Genomic DNA, 23,027 nt, shown 5'->3' with positions numbered 1-23,027 from the left:
CAAGAAAGGAAGGGAAGACAGGGAGGGAAAGAGAAAGACACCTGCAGACCTGCTTCACCACCCGTGAAGCGACTCCCCACACACAGGTGGGGAACTGAGGGCTGAAACCGGGATCCTAACGCAGCTCCTTGTGCTTTGCACCATGTTTGCTTAACCTGCTGCACTACCGCCTGGCCCCTGAAGAGCGGATTTCCTTTTTTTTTTTTCTTTTTTTAAAATTTCTTTATTTAAGAAAGGAGACATTAACAAAACCATAGAATAAGAGGGGTACAATTCCGCACAATTCCCATAATCCAATCTCCACATCCCACCCCCTCCCCTGATAGCCTTCCTATTCTCTATCTCTCTGGGAGTATGGATCCAGGGTCGTTGTGGGTTGCAGAGGGTGAAAGGTCTGGCTTCTGTAATTGCTTCCTGGCTGAACATGGGCGTTGACTGGTCGATCCATACTCCCAGTCTGCCTCTCTCTCTTTCCCTAGTAGGGTGGGGCTCTGAGGAAGTGGCGCTCCAGTACACATTGATGGGGTTGTCTGTCCAGGGAAGTCTGGTCAGCATCCGGAACCTGGTGGCTGAAAAGAGAGTTAACATACAAAGCCAAACAAACTGTTGAACAATCATGGACCTAAAGACTATAATAGTGCAGATGAAGTGTCGGGGGTATTCCCAGCATGCTCTTGTGTACTTCTGCTTTCAGGTATATATTTTTCCCCTAGCTTATGGGCACGGGTGAACCTATGCTCTATCTCAGGGGACTTGGACTATATCTAGGTTTGGGGACTTTATTGGGGAGTGGAACACCTTGAATGGAATTAGAGAATACTATGAAAGGAAAGGTCTCACCCGAGTGATGAATCTGAAGGGTTGTCATTCCACACCTGAAGTCTCTTGTCACAGTCTGAAGTGAAGCATGCTGGGGTGGCACTCATTGCTTTGATTAGGTTGCGATCCGTGGATGCAATATTATTTGATTTGAATTGAGAGCAGCATGCAGAAAAGTGGGCCCCACCCTAAGGTCCCAGGACTGGGGGAAATATAGGTTCTATAGTGGAAATGTGAGGTTCCTATTGTCTTAGGGTTCAAGAATACAATGGACAGTTATTGTTATCATCACATTATTTGGTGATAGGGTTAACTTTGGAAAGTCCTTTTGATAGGGTTTGGGGTATAGTGGATTTTCTAAAGATAAAGATAAAATAAAGATAAAGAGACAGACAGACTCACTCACTCCAAAGATAACCTTATCAAAGCAAGGACTGCAAAAGCTGAATAAGGGCAAAAGACTGGCATACTTTAATGACGACTCTTTAGTCACTATCAGGCCACCCCATCAGCTGGGGCCCTATTCAGGGAGTCCTGAGATTCCCAAACAGACATGATGGGCCTAGACCTCAAATAAATCTCTATCTCTATCTCACTGTTACAGGTCATCTCTATCAGGAACAACAAAATAGACCCCTTTGTGGGCCCCCATAGGACCTTGCCCTCAGCTTGGATCAACAATGGTAGAGAATGTTTCATCCTCCAAAGGAAGGATGGACAACATACTCTATGCTACACCTGAGTAAGATGGGTTGATATTGGGGCAGCCTGGAATGTTCCTACTGATGACCACAGAATGTGAGCTCAAATCTACAGGAATGTAGAGGTCACATAGGCTCTTAAGCTGAATATGGGCCCCAGACCAAATCAAATTGATAGGGTTTATAATCAACAATATTTATACCCCTTCCTCATATTAGAGAGCTACTCTCTTCCCTGATCCAGCTTTTTGGTCCTTTTCCAGCCTTGACATCATCTCCCCAGACAATAACTTGGATCCACCTGCATATCAGATTTCAGGCTCAGGGGAAAAAAAAAGAAAAAAAAAAAAAGAAAAACTAGTATAGCTACAGGTCCTTTGGAATTTAACTAAAATATGCCTACTAGCTATCTACAAAATGGAGGACCCCTCAACTATTCATCTGAACTATTCAAGCCTTTAGGTTCATGATTAGTCTACAATTTGTTTGGCTTTGTATGTTAACTCTCTTTTCAGCCACCAGGTTCCAGATGCTAGCATGATGCCAACCAGACTTCCCTGGACAGACAACCCCACCAATGTACCTTGGAGCTTCACTTCCTCAGAGCCCCACCCTACTAGGGAAAGAGAGAGACAGGCTGGGGGTATGGATCCACCAGTCAACGCCCATGTTCAGTGGGGAAGCAATTACAGAAGCCTAACACTTCATGATTGTAAGGCATGTGCTTCAATACTGAGCCACCTCCCTGATCCTCATTCATTTTTAATACTGTCCATTAGGGAGGAGAATAAAAGTGCCCAAAATTTGGTATGTGTTCAAGCTCTGCCTTTAAACAACTGGATAAATAATGGTGTACGAGGTTCATTTAAAGATGACTGGCCCTTAAGAGACTGGCATACTTTAACAATGACTCTTTAGTCACTATCAGGGCATTCCACCAGCTGGGCCCCAAATCGGGGAGTCCTTAGATTCCCAAACAGACTTGATGGGTCTAGAACTCGAATAAATCCCTCTCTCCATTGTTACTGGTCATTTACATCAGGAACAACAAAATAGACCCCTTTGTGGGCCCCCATAGAACCTTGCTTTCAACTTGGATCAACAATGGTAGAGAATGTTCCATCCTCCAAAGGGAGGCTGGACAACATACTCTATGCTACACCTGAAAAAGATGGGTCGATACTGGGGCAGCATGGAATGTTCCTACTGATGACTACAGAATGTGAGCTCAGATCTACAGGGATGTAGAGGTCACACAGGCTCCTAAGCTAATTATGGGCCCAAGATCACATCAAATCGATAGGGTTTACAGTCAGCAATATTTATACCCCCTTCCCATATTAGAGAGCTACTTCCCTGATCCAGCTTTTTGGTCCTTTTCCCAGCCATGACATCATCTCCCCAGACAATAATTAGGATCTACCTGCATATCAGATTTTAGGCTCAGGCAAAAAAAAAAAAAAAATACTGGTATAGCTACAGGCCCTTTGGAATATAACTAAAATATGCCGACTAGCTATCTACAAAATGGAAGACCCCCCAACTCTTCATCTCCACTATTCCAGCCTTCAGGTCCATGATTGTTCAACAATTTGTTTGGCTTTGTATATTAATTCTCTTTTCAGCCACCAGGTTCTAGATGCTAGCAGGATGCGACCAGACTTCCCTGAACAGACAACCCCACCAATGTGCCTTGGAGCTCTGCTTCCCCAGAGCCCTTCCCCACTAGGGAAAGAGAGAGAGAGAGGCTGGAAGTATGGACTGGCCTGTCAATGCCCATGTTCAGTGGGGAAGCAATTACAGAAGCCAGGCCTTCCACCTTCTGCATCCCACAATGATCTTGGATTCATACTCCCAGAGGGTTAAAAAATAGGAAAGCTATCAGGGAAGGGATTGGGATATGGAGATCTGATGGTGGGAATTGTGTGAAGTTGTACCCGTCTTATACTATGGTTTTGTCAATGTTTCCTTTTTATAAATAAAAAATTTAAAAAAATAAATATTATTGGACAGTGAAAAAATTAAAAAGATGACTGGCCCTTTAAGTCCTCTTGCAGGTTTGTTGACATGCTTCTGTTAAGACATTTTGCATCACAGTTTTTTGCTCTCTCTACAAGGTTGGGGTGTGGATCAACCTGCCAACGTCCATGTCCAGTGGAGAAGCAATTACAGAAGCCAGACTTTCCACCTTCTGCACCCCATAAAGAATTTTGATCCAGACTCCTAGAGGGATAAAAATAGGGAAGCTTTCAATAGAGACAACGGGATACAGAACTCTGGTGGTGGGAATTGTATGGAAATGTACTCTTGTTATCCTACAAAAATTTAATCACTATTAAATCACTAATAAAATTTATAAAAGAAAAAAAGGCTTGTGGAATCATCTAACCCACTAATCTTTATTTAGACTTTACTGCCTATACTTTCCATGCCCCACCTCACTGTGCTTCTCTTCTTCCTACTGAATAAACCACTGCATGCTAATTGTCCCAAAGTGTGAATGTAGTGACTTACACAGAGACAGAATTTGATAAACTCAGTGGGGTTGAAATGGAATTTTCTGGAGCTAACAGAGTCAGGAGAAGGTTGAAACAACTAACTTTGATGCTTATTTGTGTGATATTATGGGTATAAAAAAAAATCTGAATGCTTATTCTCTCTACAGGGGATATTATGCACTCAAACCTTTGGCTGGCCCTTCTCTCAACATTTTGTTCATCACAATCCTTCACCAAAAGAGATAAAGGTCAGCACTAAATAAATGCTTCTTTAACTTTTAGTTAAAAGTCTCCCCAACTTATTTGGTATTAGTCTCCATTAAGAGTTCCTAGTCTCACTGAGCAGAGATTTCCAGGCCATGTCTTTAAGCTTGTAGCAAACTAAACACCCTAAGTATTCTGTTCCCATCAGATTTGGCTGTGTGTGTTCAGAGCACCGTTACAGTATTATGTTTTCCATTTTGCATGGGTATAAATTAAAGTACAGAGGAGATTTGATTAACTCAAGATCATAGAGTGACTGGCAACGATGGAATAAAGGCTTTTTCCTAGGATTCCTGGCCTAATTCACTGTACCAAACCACAGGTATGTCACCTCCTTGCTAATGAGGCTACATAGTGATCCTAGGTGGGAAGCCCCTTTAGCTCTGGGGGATGAAGGCACACTGGGAAGCATCCAGAGAGCCATTTGGAGATTCAGAGTAAGGGTCAATTCCTCCTTGAGTGCACGTTTCTGAATTTGATTTAGGAAATGTGTGGCTAGCAAATACTTACTGGGGGCTGGGGAGTATTTATTTCAACTGTCAGGCCATCTAGCATTTATGGATATTTAACCCTTTAAGTTCATTTCTTATTCTGTGTTAATGTGAATGAAATGATAAATCAGTGTATTGTTTGTAAAAAGACAATGTCATTTGAATTTATTTCTTCTTCTTTTTTTTTTTTTTGCCACTGGGGCTCTCAGTGCCTACACTACCATTCCCAGCAACCTGTTTTTGCATTTTTTTCCTTTCTGTTTACGTTTGACAGGAGAGAAAGAAATTGAGAGGGGGAGGGGAAGTAAAGAGGGAGAGAGAAAAACAGTCATTTACAGGCCTGCTTCACCTCTCATGAAGTGTCCTCCCTGCAGGTGGGGAGCAGGGGCTTGAACCTTGGTCCTTATACATGGTGATATGTGCACTTAATTGGATGCACCACGTAGCCCCCTTTATTTACTTATTTTTATTTGTTTGCTTTTGTTGTCCTTGTTTTATTGTTGTAGTTGTTATTGATGTCATTGTTGTTGGATAGGACAGAGAAATCGAGAGAGAAGGGTAAGACAGAGAGGGCAAGAGAAAGATAGACACCTGCAGACCTGCTTCACCACCTGTGAAGCGACTCCCCTGCAGGTGGGAGCCAGGGGCTTGAACCGGGATCCTTACTCCGGTCCTTGTGCTTTGTACCACCTGCCCTTAACCCACTGCACTACTGCCCGAATCCCAGTTTACTTATTTTTTAATTTATATCCACCTGGGTTATCTTTGGGGCTTGGTGTCTATACAATGAACCTACCACTGCCATTTTTTTCCTTTTTTCTTTTTTTCTTTCTCATATTTGAGTAAGACAGAGAGAAATTGAGAGGGAAGGGAGAGATAGAGGAGAGAAACTTGCAGTGCTGCTTCACTATTCATGAACCTTCTCTCCCCACCCCCCCACCCCCAGTGGGAAGCAGGGGTTTAAACTTGTAACCTTCTTTATGGTAGTAAGTAAGTATGATACTACAGCCCCCTCATTTGAATTCTTTAGAAATGTAATATAGATAGATAGATAGATAGATAGATAGATAGATAGATAGATAGATAGATGATAGATAGATAGATAGATAGAAAAGAAATGTAATATAACACCCATAACAAAGCAAAGGGCTTTGAAAATCTTGTAAGATGGTAACTCACCATGTACCTAAGATCCCAACTCCTCCAGTCTCACAGAGGATTCTCTATCAATTTAATGTCATATGAAACAACAGACATCTTTGTGTCTTCCCCTATTTACACAGAATATTTTGACAAAATACATGAGTCCTTTATGTTTAGCTTTTCCAGCAACTGGAACCCTCTCCACTATCCTCACCCTCAGGACACACCATCAGACAAAACTTTAAATTCCTTTCACACTTCCTTCTTACCTCAGGGCATTTGCAGGTATTGTTTTCTGTGCCTCCCAGGAGTTTCCCACTAATCTCTACTGACTTCATCAAGATACTAATCTCAGCAGTTTTACCTTCTTGCTAAAACTGGAGAGACACTTCCTCTAGTACTCAGTCACTCTGGATTATAGCTGCTCACTCCATTATAATTAAAGCATATATTATTACTGCTTGAGCTCTACTCTGCTCACCTCTTCATGGAAATTTCCCTAAAGGTAAAAAAAAAAAAAAGTAGGAAAGTAGAGGTCTTTTTCTATGTTGGACATGGCTATCTCCTCAGCACCCATAACAGTGGCTCACATCTAGTAAGTACTAAATGTATAGGTGTGTTGAGTAAATGAAATAATCATCAGTAATGTCACTAGGGGAAATGCCTCTTCAACCCAAGGATTGCTCTAAGAAATTGCCCAATAATGATATTTAGAATGACTTCAGCAAGTGCATTAGGTAATATCCCCACCATGCAGGCTTTGTAAATGTGAGCCAGACTTCAAGTTCATTCAGGAAGATGAACTCAAGCGTTTGCATAGCCAATGGGATCAGCTTTCTATTGGACAATCATTTACATATAGAGAATAAACAACTAGAGGACAGGTGTCCTGGGCTTCAGGGAGCAGCTGCACCCTAGCCCACTGTGTCTGCTACAGGCAGCAGAAGAGGTCTGATGAAAAGCAGAGGAAATTATAGATGTCGGGCCTTGTGGTCACAAGGGCATGTGTTACATTTGCAAGGTCATCATGGGATAATTCTGGGTGTAGCTTACACACATTCTGCTGCTGAAAGGGAGGGTTTTGTTTGTTTGTTTGTTTGTTTGTTTTTGTCTACCACATCCGACACATGGTTTGCCAGAGGAAGGGCACGAGATCAGCTGCACTGATGAGCTGGCATGGTGTTTTGAGGCTACAACTCTACTAAACCAATGACTCCCTCCTGACTCCTCCAGAAGAGCCAACAGAATTTATTCATTACCAAGTGTGAACAGCACTCACACAAAGCCACCAGATTGCTTTTGCCTGCTATGCCAAAAGGCACTTCCCCAGAAAACTTCTTAAATAATAATGCTGTCAGTGCTTATTGTATGAGCGTCTTTGGGAGGGAAGAATTGTTAACCACTTCTAAGCTACAAGCAAATGTGAGTTTTATTTCCCTATTACAAATTTAAAACACTAAAAGAGAATAATGGACTATAATATAAAGTTACATTTGGAAGAGAGTCTGGTATACTTAATATGTATGAAGTAGACAGAGAGAAGGCTAAAAAAAATTTAGGTCCAATTTACTGGCTAGAGGTGCATACTAATACTATATAACTAAATGATTGGGACATCCCCAAAGTCTTTGTTGATTTAAGTCAGAAAGCCTGAGGCCATATGGTCAATTAGTACATATGCTCATTAGTGGACAAAGCATTGGTTAGGAATTGATAGCTTATGCTTATCCAGATTTTTTTTTTTTCTACTTCTGTGACCTTCAGATTTTATAAAAGTATTTAATGTCTCTGAGGTCTAATTGCTTTATATGTAAAATGGAAATGACAACTACTTCACAGAGTTGCTGAGAAAATGATTCCATGAAATAATCTGAATAAAGTATATCCCAGGTTCAGTATTAGGTCCTATTTCCTTGTTCCCTGAAGACTGAATAGTTAATCAAAGGGGTTATCCCTAGGTAAACTATATTTTTAATTCAACCTTCATTTGTTATTTTATACCTGGTCTAAAGTACTATAGTATTCTGGCATCAGTTTTATCAAAACAGTCATCAGTCTCATACTTCTGACTGATAGACTCACATATATTACTCTCTGAGTTTTATTCGGTGACAGCATGAAAGTCAGGGTTTTAATTTTGGTTGGTAAATCAGACACCTTGTCTCTGTTTTTTAAAGAATACATTTCTATTTTTAATATTCCATTTATTTATTTGATGGAGACAGAGATAAATCAAGAGGGAAGGGGAAAATAGAGAGGGAGAGACAAATAAAGACACCTGTAACATGGCTTCACCACTTGCAAAACATTCACCCTGCACAGTGTAACATCCTCTCTACTAGGTGCACCACAACCCAGCCTAATCAGAGATTATTATTATTTCATATCTAAGAGTTAGAATTTTTATACATTAATTTTTGCATTCATACATTAATATCCTACCAGGAATGGGGAGTAGGGGAGGGGTTTGAGCAGGGGACAATTATCTACCCTCAAAAAGTTTACTTTCTTATTAAAGAAATAAGATGCTAAAGGAGAGAGGGTTGGCAAAATAGCTCACTTGATTAGTGTGCTGCTTTGCCATGCGTACTCCTGAGTTCTAGTTTAGCCCCGATCATATTAAAGGAAGATTTGATCCCATGACTTCTCTCTTTCTCTTTCCCTTTCCCCCTCTTTCTTCCCCCTTCTCTCACTTTCTCTTCCTCTGCTTCTTTGTCTCTGAAAAAGTTAGAATTCATTAGTGAAGCTCCAGAGACGACCAACACACACACACACACACACACACACACACACACACACACACACACACACACACACACACACACAGAGGAATTTTAGAGATAGTTCATAGCTCACCTGGCAGTCTGCATGCATTACCATGTACAAAGTCCTGCATTCAAGCCCTGGCACCATTGGATGACAAAGTGGTATTATAATGCTCCCCCCTTCTCTGTTTTCCTTTCTCTTTCCTTTTGTGTCTCTATCTGAAAAATAAGGAGGGGGGGAGGAGGGGAGGAGGAGAAGGAGAAGGAAGAAGAAGAAGAAATCATCCCAGGAGCAGTGGAACTGCACATTCATATGAGAGGTCTTGGCACTCCAAAATAAGATAGACACATTAAAAAAAAAAGAAACTGAACACAGAAGTGATTAAGTGATTAGGCAATGGATCAATTATAAGTGCTGAAAAACTGAGAGAGATAAGGAGGACCACAGAAGGATATTTTCATCTTTGAACAATAGCTGGGACTTAAAATAGTGGCAATAAAATTTGTTTTAACATATATATATATATATATACTGTATGTACTTAGACAATCTATTCAAAATATCAGAACCTCTTTATTGATCATATTTAAGGAACAAGGATGCCTAATGATAGTTGTTGGTAAGATTCAATAATATATGTATAGAAAGTGATAAAAGGACCAGAGAGATAGCATAATGCCAATGCAAAAGAATCTCATGCATGAGGCTCCGAGGTCCTGGGTTCAGTTCCTGGTGCCAGTGTAAGTCAGAGCTCAGCAGTACTGTGGTTGAAAAAAAATGATAAAGACCTTAATATACTGTACCCACTCAGTAAACTTTAATTATCAATGGTCTTAACGCAGTTGTGTCTCACTGTGTGACTTCAAATGACTTAAAAGTAGATGAAAAAAGACTGGTGGTAAGGCAAATGGTAGAGTGCATATGTTACCATGCACAAAGACTCAGGTTCAAATCCCCTGGTCTCTACCTGCAGGGAGAAACCTCATGAACAGTGAAGCAGTGCTGTAGTTATCTCTCTCCTTCTCTACCCTTCTCTGGTTCTACTTTTAAAATAAATCTGCCAGTAGTGATGAATTTATTTTGCAGGCACCAAGCTCCAGCGATAATACTGGTGGCAATATGAAAAAAATAAAGTAAGAAGTAGATGAAGACTGGGTGAATTGGCTCACTTGTATACAGCACTTCTTTGCCAGGTGCACCACCCAGGTTGGAGCCCAAACCCCACTAAGTTAAAGGAAGCTTCAGTGCAGTGGTCTCTTTCATTCTATCCTTCTCTGTCTCTATCTAGAAAAGAAAATAAAAAGAAAAAAAGGAGATGGAAATTAAAATAGAGTTGAATAAGTGAAGAGGAAGGTATCCAGTTGGAGAATTAGTAATTTAAGTATAGAAATGATTATGCATTTTTTGGAGGGGGCACTATTTGATTAGAATAGCAGATTCATATAAGAAAAAATATTTATTCAGTCAATGCAAATGTATTGAGCAACTATTAAATAGCAAGGACTTTATTTGGTGTACAAATTGGGTAAAAGTGAACCTTGAAAATAACATTAGTATTTGGCTTAACATGAAATAAAACAGAGTGGTATGAAGGCTTTATTTATTTAGGCACACATTATGTAAAAAAAAAAGTGACATATAATACAAAAACTTGAAAAAAACTAAAATCTGATGACAAATGGATGAGAACAGGAATGGAAGGGATATAAATTTTAAAACATTGTAGTAGTTAACCTGTAAGAAGTGGTCATATGAATGAATTGTACATGGTGAACGTGAAGAATAAATGTAATGAACTTCTAGGTGATTTAGCAAATGACTTGATTTGGCCAATGAAGGCAAGGAAATGACCAAAGATAAATGCCACCAGGCTGGGGTAAGCCTTGCATACTCAGAAATGAATATAGGATATACCCTTGAGGGGAAGAGAAAGTCATAAAAACAGAGGAAAAGGAAAGCTAGGAAAAATAACTTGGGAGCTTGCAGTGTTGGATTAAGTTTGATGTGAAAACAGTCTATCCAGGGAACTTTCAGTTAACAAGATTCATTTAGACAATATGAAAAATAAGAAGTGACTCAAATTTGGGGGGAATAGAATAGTTGGAGAGTCAAGTTGTAGTTGGGGTGGTTGAGAAATGAAGACTTTAACACAGAGACAGGAAAAAAAAGGAAGGTTCTGCCTCTTGGACAACTCATACTTTGTATATGGGAATGAGTGAGAGTGGCATAGGGAGTGGGTGTGATGGAGGAAAGGAAGGAGCTTGGACAGGAGAATGTGAAATGATCCACAAAATACAGAACAATTTTAACAATATTTTTGTATAACAAACACAGATCTGGTATTTTCAGATTCCTGAAAGGTATTATATTAACCTTTGGATGTCTGGATAAGAAATTAGAGTTCCTCAAACTATAGGTTATTGTGTGCTTTTCATAATGCTTGACTTATGACATATTATAAAATGAGTGACCATTACACATAGTGAATCATCGTGAGTACCCATTCATTGGGGAAACTGACGATCCTTCCTAGCCGACTGAATCCACATGGATCCCAGTCACTTTCAAAGCCAGCAACTAGCAGCTCCTGACAGCTTTCAACCTGACGCTGTTGACTGGCTACGGAAGAAGGGCAAACGCTAGAAGAAGAAGAATAGTGAATCATTTTTCTTTGATAGGGTTAGAGATTTTCTGTAAACAGTATCATACTGTATAGTTCATTAGTATTATGAGCCATTATTTAAATAAATATGTGGGAATTCTTTCTGACAGAGACATAATAAAAGCACTGCCAAAAGGAGACATAAGTATCAGATAAAATAAATTTTACTTTTCATTCTTAGTAAGTACAGAGGCAGAAAGAGAGATATCACAACACCAAAGCTTCATTCAAATAAGTCTCAAGGCATCCTCAACTTGAGTATTAGTATAAATATTGTTACAAATAAACTCATTTCACTAATGATAAAATATTTTGCATCTCTGATTTTTGCTTGAACATTAAAATTACTTTTTTTTAATTTAAGATCTTTTTCACATAACAGCATTTTTTATTTGCTTGTCTTGCATTCTTTCCATAAAAGTATTTAGCAAGAACTCTAACTCCATTGTGAATATAACACAACATGAGGGATCTCCTAGAAAGGATAAGAACAGTACACAAAATCACTTACTTAAATCATCTTTGTGGTCCAAGATAAGTTATTTTGTGAAACACAACTCATTAGGATTTGTATAGAATATACTACGCAAGGGAGTCCGGCGGCAGCACAGCGGATTGATTAAGCACACATGGCACAAAGCTCAAGAACCGGCTTAACAATCATGGTTCAAGCCCCTGGCTCCTCATCTGCAGGGGAGTTGCTTCACAGGCGGTGAAGCAAGTCTGCAGGTGTCTATCTTTCTCTCCCCCTCTCTGTCTTCCCCTCCTCTCTCCATTTCTTTCTCTCCTATGCAACAACAATGATGTCAATAATAACTACAACAATAAAACAAGTACAAAAAGGGAATAAATAATAAATAAATATTAAAAAAGAATATACTATGCAAATAAATGTTTATTCACCTAATTTGCAAAAAAGACTTGTCATTAGCAGCAAACAGGACCATGAATGTACACTTATAACATGACTAGAATTACAAGCAAAACCTGTTGATTATATGATGGTTATATGGCAGGGGATTGTTTATTTAGTAGTTTACACTTTATCAAGGGCTGGAATTCAAGTCCCTGATCACCACATGGGAGCACCATACAAACTAGTCGCCTTCTTTCCTTTTCAAGCTTTATCTCTTTCTCTCTTTTATCTTTCTCTCTTTTTTCCTTTTGTACTGGGAAATGAACCAAGAGCACTGTGAATGCACAGTGAATGCACAGGTATTGTGAATGCACAATACCTATGAGAGACTTCCACAGCCAAGCTTCTTTTTTTTTGAATGTTTCTCAATTATTTCATAAATAATCTTAGTAATACCTTGAGAATACCTTGAGTGTATTTTCTTTTTAAAATTTTTTATATTTATTTATTCCCGTTTATTGTCCTTGTTTTATTATTGTAGTTATTATTGATGTCGTTGTTGGATAGGAGAGAGAGAAATGGAGAGAGGAGGAGAAGACAGAGGGGGGAGAGAAAGATAGACACCTGCAGACCTGCTTCACCGTTTGTGAAGTGACTCCCCTGCAGGTGGAGAGCCAGGGGTTCGAACCGGGATTGTTAAGCCGGTCCTTGTGCTTTGTGCCTCATGCGCTTAACCCACTGTGCTACTGCCCGACTCCCTGTGCATTTTCTATAATGTGTTTTGCATCTTTTTTTTATTAGTGATTTACAAAATTACAAAATAACAGGAATACAGTTTCACACTGTTCCGATCATCAGAGTTCTGTACATTTCCATTCCCTCTATTGGAAATTTCAGTGATTCTCCCAATGTCATTATTATTTCTCTGACTGTCTATATATGTTTGTATGTATGTATGTATGTATGTATGTTTGCTAATTTTTTCTATGGTCCTGCCTTCACTTTTTTAGTCACACCTACACCTATTATTACTTCTGAATGTCCTCTTTTTTTTCCCCTCTTCTCTCTCTGGGTCCTGATGGAGTTGGGTTTCAGAGTCCTATGGTTATCATCCCCTAACCTTTCTTTCCCTCTGGAAGTACGGACCAAAATTCTTTTTGGAGTGTGGAAGGTGGGAGTTCTGGCTTCTGTAATTTCTTCTTTGCTGGGCACGAGCATTGGCTGGTTGATCCATACTCCCAGCTTGTTTCTATCTTTCTTAACTGGGGTAGGGCTGTGGAGAGGTAAGGGTCCAGGACACATTGGTGAGGTTGTCTGCCCATGGAGTTCAGGATGGAATCCTTATGTCATCTGCAACTTGGTGTCTGAAAGGCAGTAAATATGAGGCAGGACAAAATGTTTAATAACTAGGACTCAGAAAGTAGGAATAGAGAAGATGAGAGTAGGGATTTCAGGGTGGCAAGAAGCTAGGAATTCTATTTTAGCTGTATTCCTAGAGGCCCCTGACTTTAGTGATTTTGCCTGAGCTTGATAATTAACATGGAGTTGGGCTCAACATATTGTCTGGGAGATGTAGTCAGAGTTGAGAGTAGAACTAGAAAGCTGGATTAGAGTAGGGAGTAGTTCCCTAACTTCAAGAAAATATATAAATACAATTAACTGTTTACCACATCAATCTGACCCAGGACCCATGTATATTTAGTGCAGGAGCCTATATAACCTCCCAGTTCCTGCAGAGCTTACAGTCCATGGTCACAGCTGGAAACATTATAGGCTGCACTCATTTCAGGACCAGTGTTCCTTGGGTAAGTGCCAGAGTAGTCTGATCTAGCCTTCCTTTGGAAAGTGAAGCACTTCCTACCATTGCTACTTTATAGTGGGGACAAGGTCCTGAAGAGACCCACAGAATGGCTTATGATCACATTCCTGACAGAAATGCCTAGTGATGGTAGAAAGGGATCTGTTAGAGGTCTGGGTCCATCGTATCTATAGTGGAATCCTAGGATTCTCTCAACTGGGCCACAGTGGGGTGGCCTGCTAGTGACCAAAGAGGATACCATTAAGTTAGCCAATCTCTTGCCCTTTTCCAGTTTTTGTAGTCTCTTCATTATCTGAGGATATTGAATTTTCTTCCAGCTGTTAAAGCACTAAATGCCATTTGTTGTATTCAAATTGGTCTATAGGGTCTGGCCTCAAGTTGGGGGAGGAAACACATCTGGGATTTTAGTGAGGTCTAAATTAGCCTCTAGTTTTACTGCATTTACTTGCTTGATGACTCTAATAAAGGTTGTCATAGAGACAATGATTATCCTTTATTGATATATATATTTTGCTAGTATATCTCTTGGCTAATTGTATACCCTTTTTCTTCTAAAGATTATCATGGGGTGACAATAATGCTGATGCTGTCAGAAGAGATGAGGAGATACATATATTGCTTTCTTTTGGGTAGTTAGTTGAGTAGATAGTGATTGAAGGATGTAAGGTAGGGGATGAGGGGAGGGTATCTAGGCCTAATTAATTAACATTTGATTAGACAATTTAAGGTGCCTTCTTTAGGCTATTGTACTAGATTCCTGAGCTTGCTATGTCTAAGTCTAATCATAGAAGATTATTAAGCACTTTTATTTTGAGGTATATAGTTGTCCCTAATTTATGGTTACATGTATACAATGTACCCAGTCCCCTAGATCCTAGCCTACATCTAGGATCTGTAACTTTTTTGGAGAGTGTACCATCTGAAATGGAACTAGGTAGTCCCATGTGTTAGGAAAGGTCTCACCAGATTAGAGTTAGAAGGTTGACATCTCAGGCTTGCTGTCTCTGGATACAATCTGAAGAACAAAGGCAGTGGCAGCATAACATGGCTTGGTTACATTGGTTTCATTGATTTAGTTGAGGTCAGTAGAGGCAGTATGTAACAGGGCAAGAGATTGAAAAGAGTTATCAAGAAATACAAGCAAAGTCCTAGAGCTTCTGGGATTGGGAGAAATATGAATTTTAAAAAGAAAGCAGCCTGACTTTTTTATTCAACATGCTTGAGGGGACTAGATAGAGACAGATTGAGAAAGATATATAAAAATATTGTTATACCATTCATGCAATTCTCTTTGGTGCTGTTCATGGTACTCCTGTATGGTTCTCAAGGTCTCCTTCATGGAAAGGTGGGAATTCTACACAGTAAGTTATCTTTCTCAACATTAATATTTCTATTACTGTTGAACACTTACTGGTGGGTAAGTGTTCAATGTCTATTTATTTACTTATTTCATGTGTGTATGAGTGTGTATGCGTAGTAGTAAGAGAGGGAATAAGAGGGATAATAAGAGAGAGGAGAAAGAAAGAGATCAGAGCACTGCTCTGGATTTAAGCAATGCCTAGCATAGAACCCCAGGTTTTGTATATGCTAGACAACTGCTCTACTGCTAACCCACCTTCCAGAATTGACCAGTAAGATTTTTTTTTTTTGAATTTCAACATCATAAAGAAGCAACATGACACTTGGGCAAGTACCTTGGATGATGGGACATTATGGTGTCTCTCCCACTCTAAAAAAAAATGGTTGACTCAGGAGCAGAATTATACATAGCCAAGGGTCCAACACTAAGTAAGAAAATTATTATCCTGGATGTAGTAGAATGGTTTGTGTTCCTGAGTTGAATCCCCAGCACAATATAATAATAATAATAAAATTATAATATTTATATATTATGTTAATCAGATACTTTGATTCTTTGTTTATATATTGTTCAAAAATATGAACAACTATTTATATTTATTGTATTAAGCATTTAAATTCTTATTATTTTTGTCCCTGTAGTTTCACCCAACTTTTTCCAATATAGAGATACAGAGACAGAAGTAGGGATACCACAGCAGGAATCTTCCTGCAGTGCTGTGTGGGCCAGGCTCCAACTGCCACACATGACAAAGAAAGCACCCTTCCAGGCAAGCTACCTAAGAGGCCTTATACTTTTAAAATAGTGATCAGTTTATTGAAGATAATGATAATAAACCCATTCTTTGTCACTGTAATGTGGTATCAGAATAATGGCCCCTAATAACAGGTCACATTCTAATCCCTGGAACCTGTGAATACATTTTACATGAGATTCAATTATAGATCTTGAGTTGCATAGATTATCCTAGATTAACAAGATGAAGTCAATAATTACACAGGTAGTTATAAGTGAAAAAATGAGACAGTGTCAGAGTGATATAGCATATGTAAAACATGTTTGGCTATTATAGACTTTAAAGGCAGAATGGTACCTGAACCAAGGATTGTGGGTGACCACTAGTATCTGGGAAAAGTTTGAGTGATTTTTCCCATAGAACCTCCTAAAAAAAGAAGTAGAATTATGGACACCTTGCTTTAGCTTATGGATGCTTCTGACTTCCAGAATGATAAGATGATAAACTTACATCTCACACATGGGCTAATTGTTACAGCAGCATCAAGAGATGACTATATACACATATTTTTAAATGACAACTGTTTTCTAAAAGAGAAAAAGTGTGATAAAGTGATATATCTAACATCTGGTGGATTTTCATACCTACTTTTGCTTTCAATCAGTTTTTTACATTTTTTTCAGTTTCCCTTTTGTTGCCCTTGTTTTTTTTTCTTTTTTATTGTTGTTGCAGTTATTATTGTTGTTATTGATGTCATTGCTGTTAGATAGGACAGAGAGAAATGGAGAGAGGAGGGGAAGACAGAGAGGAGGGAGAGAAAGACAGACACCTGCAGACCTGCTTCACTGCCTGTGAAGGGACTCCACTCCCCTGCAGGTGGGGAGCTGGGGGCTTGAACCAGGATACTTAAGCCAGTCCTTGCGCTTTGTACCACATGTGCTTAACCCGCTGCTGCGCTACCACCAGACTCCAGCTTTCAATCAGTTTTATTGTCACAAGTCACATAGTCTCTGGAAAACTGCTGCACATTTATGAGAGAATGTAAATAGGTAAATAATTTCTCAGTGATGTAAGGAAAATAGTTTTGACTATTTTCAATACTTTTAGGTGCTCCTAAAAGTGTCTAAGAGGCCACAGGGGCATAGAACAAACTTTGTAGATTGTTGTTGCAGGAAATCAACCATTTTTGTTCTCTCCTTCAAAACAGGTACATGCAACTTTTTTTTTTTTTAGTGCCATTCAAGAATAGAGTGAGAAATGGAATAGTAAAAAGAGTCAAACAGGTATAGATTATTAGTGTTTGTGCAACTCACAAAAAGTAAAGTTTTATTTGAATCCCTGTCCAAACACACTATAGGAAACAACAGTCTATGAATTTCTCTTACATGATAGGCTTTGCTTCTGTAAAATCTCCTTCTCCAAGGACTGTTCTTCAGCCCAACACAATCCCCCCATTTTTATAATGATGACTTTACAGAAAAGCACTGGACCCCAAATAGACACATCTTGCCTCACATAAATTGTTTGTACGCTAACATCAAAAACAGGCAGATCTGGAACCAATCAGGGGAATGTAAATTACAGGTTACTTGATGTGGAATAACTTCTGCCTGTTGGCCAGTATAGGTGCTCAGCCAAAAATGCACTGTGTGAATACAATTGTTTGGCAATTGCTGGTCTGTCATTTGTCCAAAGCAGTAAGTGTGTGAATGGATTTGTATGGGTAATGACTCTGAAATTAGCAACTAGCTTTTCTCATCTCTCCATGATACAAGAAAACACATTGGAACTTGGCTCATTTCTGGAGAATTCTTGTGATGATACTCAGTTATTTAGAATGCACATTTGGTCATCATTATCCCTTGTGTAATCAGTTACTACAAACTATAGGATGATGTTACAGTTATGTTTACTTAGAATAAGGGAACTTGCTCGACACCTTAATCAAATCATTTAAAGATGAGCCTTCTGAGATAAAATGCACACATATTAGTTTCTTTTATCTCTACCTTTGAGTAGTCATCAGATAACTAGTTTATACTTTGATTTATACTGTAGTGAAGTAATCTGCCTCCTATTAGAAAGCTTTGAACCAAGTATCTAGCTTTATGCTTAGAACACTATATTTATTATAAATAACATGGGAGACATACTTACCAAACAAATCTTTCCAAAAGATATGCAGAAAAAAAATTCAGAAGTGACTTGAAATCAACTATAAAATGGCCTAGAAAAGGGCCAATCAGTAGACATAGCTGCAGGTGGTGGCACCACTGTTAAAAAGCTGCATCCAGGTCAATAAGCTTAATCACATTTTCAGAATAATTGTGATTACCTACGCCCTAGTCTGTCACCAGTCATTGCTTTCCCTCCCATGGTGAAGATCTATAGTAAGCTGCACTAAAAAAATTGAAATTCCAAGCCTACAAATTTTCAGAGAAATTTATCTCTGACTTCTGAGTAAAACCAAGCCAGTATCTCTCCTATTTTGAGGGAGAGATAAGAGAAAGGGAGATTTTTTTAACTAAACCTGTTGTTCTGCCAAGCAAATTTTCTCCCTCACGATACTGATTTCTGAACGTTCAGGGAGTATGCTTAAAACCTGTGTCTTCCTCCGATGTTGGATCAGCAGAAAAGTTTGCTCTAGCCATGATAAATCTGCACGACGCAGAGATGTTTTTGGCACAAAGTGTACGTTAGAAAATTAAACTCGCCCCCCCCCCCCTGCAGCAGGGAGTGTGTTTTGCCAGCACTTGAGAAATGTCCTTCAGCTGCAGGGGTGTGCGCGCGGAGCCTGAGTTTCTGCGTCTCCAGGGCAGGGCAACTCCGGTCGGCTGAGTGTCACCTACAGATGTGAATGTTCTTCCCAGGAGGGCGCCTGAGGAGGCAGCAGTCCCCTCCCTCTTCCTCGCCCAGATCAGCCCTAGGTCGGTGGCCCAGACCAGGGGAAGGGGAAGGAAGCCCTAGCCCACAAGCCGGCGTCGCGGCCGGCAAAAAACGTGCAAACACCAAAAAACTTTTCCCCCAACTGCATGTAATTTTTTTTTTTTTGCCTTTCCCTCCGTCCTGCACTTTCTCCTTCAGAGTTTTTGTACCCTGCTCCCCCTCCCCCTCCCCCCAACATTACCTGGAGGACGTGGGGTGCTAGGGGCCAGGGGCGACAGGCCCACTCGGTGGGAGAGGAGGGGAGAGGAGGAGGGGGTGGCCGCCAGGAGGGACTGGTCAAAAGGGACAGAGCCCGGCGAGCACCAGAAAAGGAAAGCCAAGCCGTGGTTTTGCAGCAGTCGGAATAAAGTTCGCGCCCTTTCCCGGGCATTTCGCAGCCCCCGCTTGTTTCCCCCAAGCTCTTTTGACAGCTGGGCGCCAGTGGCCACCTCCACCTTCAGGCCCGCACCCCCCCCCCGCGGGGGGGCGCCAAAGTTGTTTTCCACCTCCAGAAAGAGCCTGGAGTGGTGTTGGGGGGCGGGGGAAGGCGGGGGGGGGGAGCGAGACATAAGACATCCTCCTCCATGAAACCCCTAGAAACCCGAGGACAAACAACAACCCGTTAACCTACTTTTATTTTGCAAAAGGGAAGCAACATTGTAGTCAGGACAATTTTGCAGACGGGAGAAACTTGTGGGGATTGCAAGTCTCTGCCCTCGGTCACCTCTCCCTCCAGACTGCGAACAGCCCCTCCAGGGACAGTGCTTTCCACTCCCCCCCCCCACTTTTTTTTTTTCCCTTGTCCCAAGAAGCCCAGGGAACGCTGCAGGCTCCGACTTGGGGAGCGAGCGCGACCCTGGGCGCGTGTGTAAATCAGTCACCTGAGCGCCGAGGGGCCGCGGCGAGGGCGCGCGCGGGCGGGCGGGGAGAGGCGGAGGCTGCGAGCGCGGCGGCCGGGAGGAAATCGGGAGGGGGAGGGAAAGAAAGGCCGAGACAGAAGGAGCGAGAGGCGGCCCAGGGGCTGGTCCAGGCGCGGCCGCTAAGAGGAGACCAAGAGGCGGGGGCTGCACTTGACAACCAGCATGCCGAGATGGTAAGAAGTTTCCACCCTCTGCTCTCTCTTTGATTCTAGACTTCGTAAGAAAGGAGCCTCGCGCCCGCGCGCCACCGGGTCAGCTCCGGGGCCGTGTTTTCCTCTAGTCCGGCGGCGTGAGGTGGAGGGGGGCGGGAGAAGAGGGCGGGCTGGAGAGAGAAGCCCCGGTCCGACCTGGCCCCTGCTGGGCTCCCGAAATCTACCCTAAACTTAGCCCAAGTTTCCGAGGAGAGGTGCTGGTGGGAGGGTGCGTGAGTGTGAACGCGTGTGTGTGTGTGTGTGTGTGTGTGTGCGCGCGCGCGTCTGTGTGCGGGGCCTCGGGAAATTCGCCCCCTCTCGCGGCTGGCGAGGAAAGGTGAGCGGGAGGCTCCCAGGGAGTTAGAGACGAGTCGTGGGGGACGCGGTGCAAGGAAGGCGGGGATGTAGGGAGCGCTAGAAGCAGCTCAGGGCGGAGAGGAAAGCGAAATTTGGACCCACGGTAACTTTTAAAACTTGCCCGCGAGTAAGGAAGCGGCGGCGGCTGGGCGTGGGCGCCTGGGCGCGCTGGTGCGCCGCGAGCACAAGCCGGTCCCGGCACCTCTGCTTCTCGCCGCCACCTCCCCCAGCCCCCGCCCCTTCCTTAACCTTCACTTTTTTTGGGGGGGGGAGGCCTCTCTTTGAAAATGAAGAAAATCTAGGAAGTGCTCCAGGAGATTTAATGAACAATGTGCAGAACGCTGGGTAGAAAAATAAATCTTGGAGAGAGATTTTTTTTTTTTTGAGATGCAATTCTGAAGTAGCCGATTTTCTTTACTTACACTTAAGACTGCATGCAGGGTGGCATTTGGGGACCTGGACGACAGCAGAATAAAAAGAAAAGAACAGAAAAAAAATAAGATAAAATCTTCTGTGAAATGAAGCTGGGATGTTAAAAAAATGAAAAAGTCCTAAGTGCCATTCGTGGAACTAGGAAGGTGTACGGAACGAGATTCCAGCACTGCCACTCTACTCCAAGCGGCTTCTCTGCACCGAGGAAGCACGCAGTTAGCTCTCCTGCTGATGAGCCCACTGTCCGCTTTTTGGGGGAAGTGATATGTTAAAAAATGGGACCACTCCCTTTTAGTTAGCTTTCACCCAGTGTTGCTCTTGTTGCCCCCACTAACAGATTTGATATCGTGTTCTGCATGTGGATAGAATATGTAAGAAAAAGAGAGAGAGCAGATTGGCTTTTTTTTTTTTGTCCTTCTCTCCCCCTTCCCATGTGACATCTCTTGTTTCAGTGATCAAAGTCACGGCTGGAGTGTAGAAGATGCGACTGTCAAATGCAGGCATACACATGCAAAAGAAAAAAAAAAAAAAGAAAAAAAAGTAGCTTTCGCCCCAAGACTGTGGTTACAGTAATGCTGACAGAAATTAAAGTGGTTTTGAAAGCAGCGTGCGATTTATGGTGGTTCCCATTTACCCTAGAGTCAAGCTGTTGTAAAACTGATGTACAAAAGACATCATAAAGTAATCCTGTGTGCCCAGGATTAAAGTGTCAGAGAGTGGCTTGCTTTATTATTTTTATGTACTTCTTAGACAGTTGCAGTGGTTGGGACCTGTGTTTAAGTGGAGTCCTGAAAACAAAATATTAAGTATAACTGTTAAGCGCTTGAGAGTTTTTCTTCCAGTGGTGTCTTATATTAGAACATGATAAAAGTTGGTTATAAGGATTTTGGTCTTTATTTTCTTCCTAGTCCACATTACTATTTGCCTACAAATCTATTCCCCAATACTAGTTCCTTTGAACAGTGGCTAAGCCCAGTTGTCTACTGATTTGTATTCTGCAGTTTCAGATATTACTGTGCACAGACATACATACTTTAAGCGTATGTGTCACTTCATGTTTCAGATCTGAAGATGTACTTGAGTAGTAAGATCTTGTACAAGTCAACCACACACACACACACCCCATACCCATAATAGATTATCCTTATTTTATGTTATATTTGTAGCGATTTCACTTAAACTCCTGACTCTTAATGAAGTTCTTGCTTGTTACTACTCTTTTCTGTTCCCAGAGAGCAGAGTATTTGAAAACCAGATTGCTAATCACTTTACCAAAGTATATCAGTGTCTTCACCTAAGGGCAGTAATACAGTGATACTGATTCTTTGTGAACTTTGAGTATCTTGTGAGTAAAGTCAGAAGCTCTTTTTCTTAATGAGAATATAGTTTGCTGATGATTGCTTGTAAACTTTGAGCAAGAATCAACCTCACATAATTTTTAAAAATAAACATTAAAATTATTAAGAGCAGTCATATGTCCCCAGTTTTTTTTCTTTTACCTGAAATGTAAGATATCTGTCAGGCTAGAGATATGCAATTACAAAAAGCAGACAAAAGCTGAGCTGACTGTTGCTATATTAAAATGTAAGTGTTACAGTTTGAATTTTCAAGTGAGAGTTTTTGAGTTTAGTGCTTTACATAACATTTTGTCCTAATCTTGCTTGCTGTCAGGGATGTTTCATGGTTGTGCAATTGCTGCAGTCAAGAATGCCAATTTGCATTCCACGAGTGTCATTTGATTACTTTTATCTGCACAGCTCCAAGACCGGCCCAGACCTCTCGTTTCATCTTGCCATGTCACAAGTCAGTGCTGTGTCGTCTTTTCAAAAGTCTGCCTGATTTAGACAAGAAAGAAAAGTACTTTCATGTTGCAGCCGCAGTCCCCTGCTAACTTGTCAGCAGCAGGATATGATTCACTTGGGCCCAGAAGAATGGAACAGAGAGGCGGGTTAGGCGGTTCAATAAAGCCCATGGACAGGTAGTGTGTGACATCCCCAGAGAGTCACAGTTAATGAAGAACAGGTCTGCTTAGTTCTTCACATGCTGACCTGGTGCTGTCCCCACAGTTTTCTCATTTGATCTTTCCC

General features: G+C 41.2%; 1 protein-coding gene across 1 annotated transcript; it reads left to right on the top strand.

Annotated features, from left to right (window-relative positions):
- Positions 1-12,520: 12,520 nt before the first annotated feature.
- LOC132536307 (uncharacterized) lies at positions 12,521-23,007 on the top strand. Its single transcript, XM_060183931.1, has 4 exons — positions 12,521-12,559; positions 18,702-18,810; positions 19,613-20,133; positions 22,698-23,007. Exons 1-4 carry the CDS (start codon positions 12,521-12,523, stop codon positions 22,782-22,784), a joined length of 756 nt encoding a protein of 251 aa, XP_060039914.1. The 3' UTR covers positions 22,785-23,007.
- The last annotated feature ends 20 nt before the right edge of the window (positions 23,008-23,027 follow it).

Source organism: Erinaceus europaeus, unplaced genomic scaffold, assembly GCF_950295315.1.
Source record: "Erinaceus europaeus unplaced genomic scaffold, mEriEur2.1 scaffold_413, whole genome shotgun sequence".
Taxonomy (NCBI): Eukaryota; Metazoa; Chordata; class Mammalia; order Eulipotyphla; family Erinaceidae; genus Erinaceus; species Erinaceus europaeus.
This window is presented reverse-complemented; position numbering and strand designations above follow the sequence as displayed.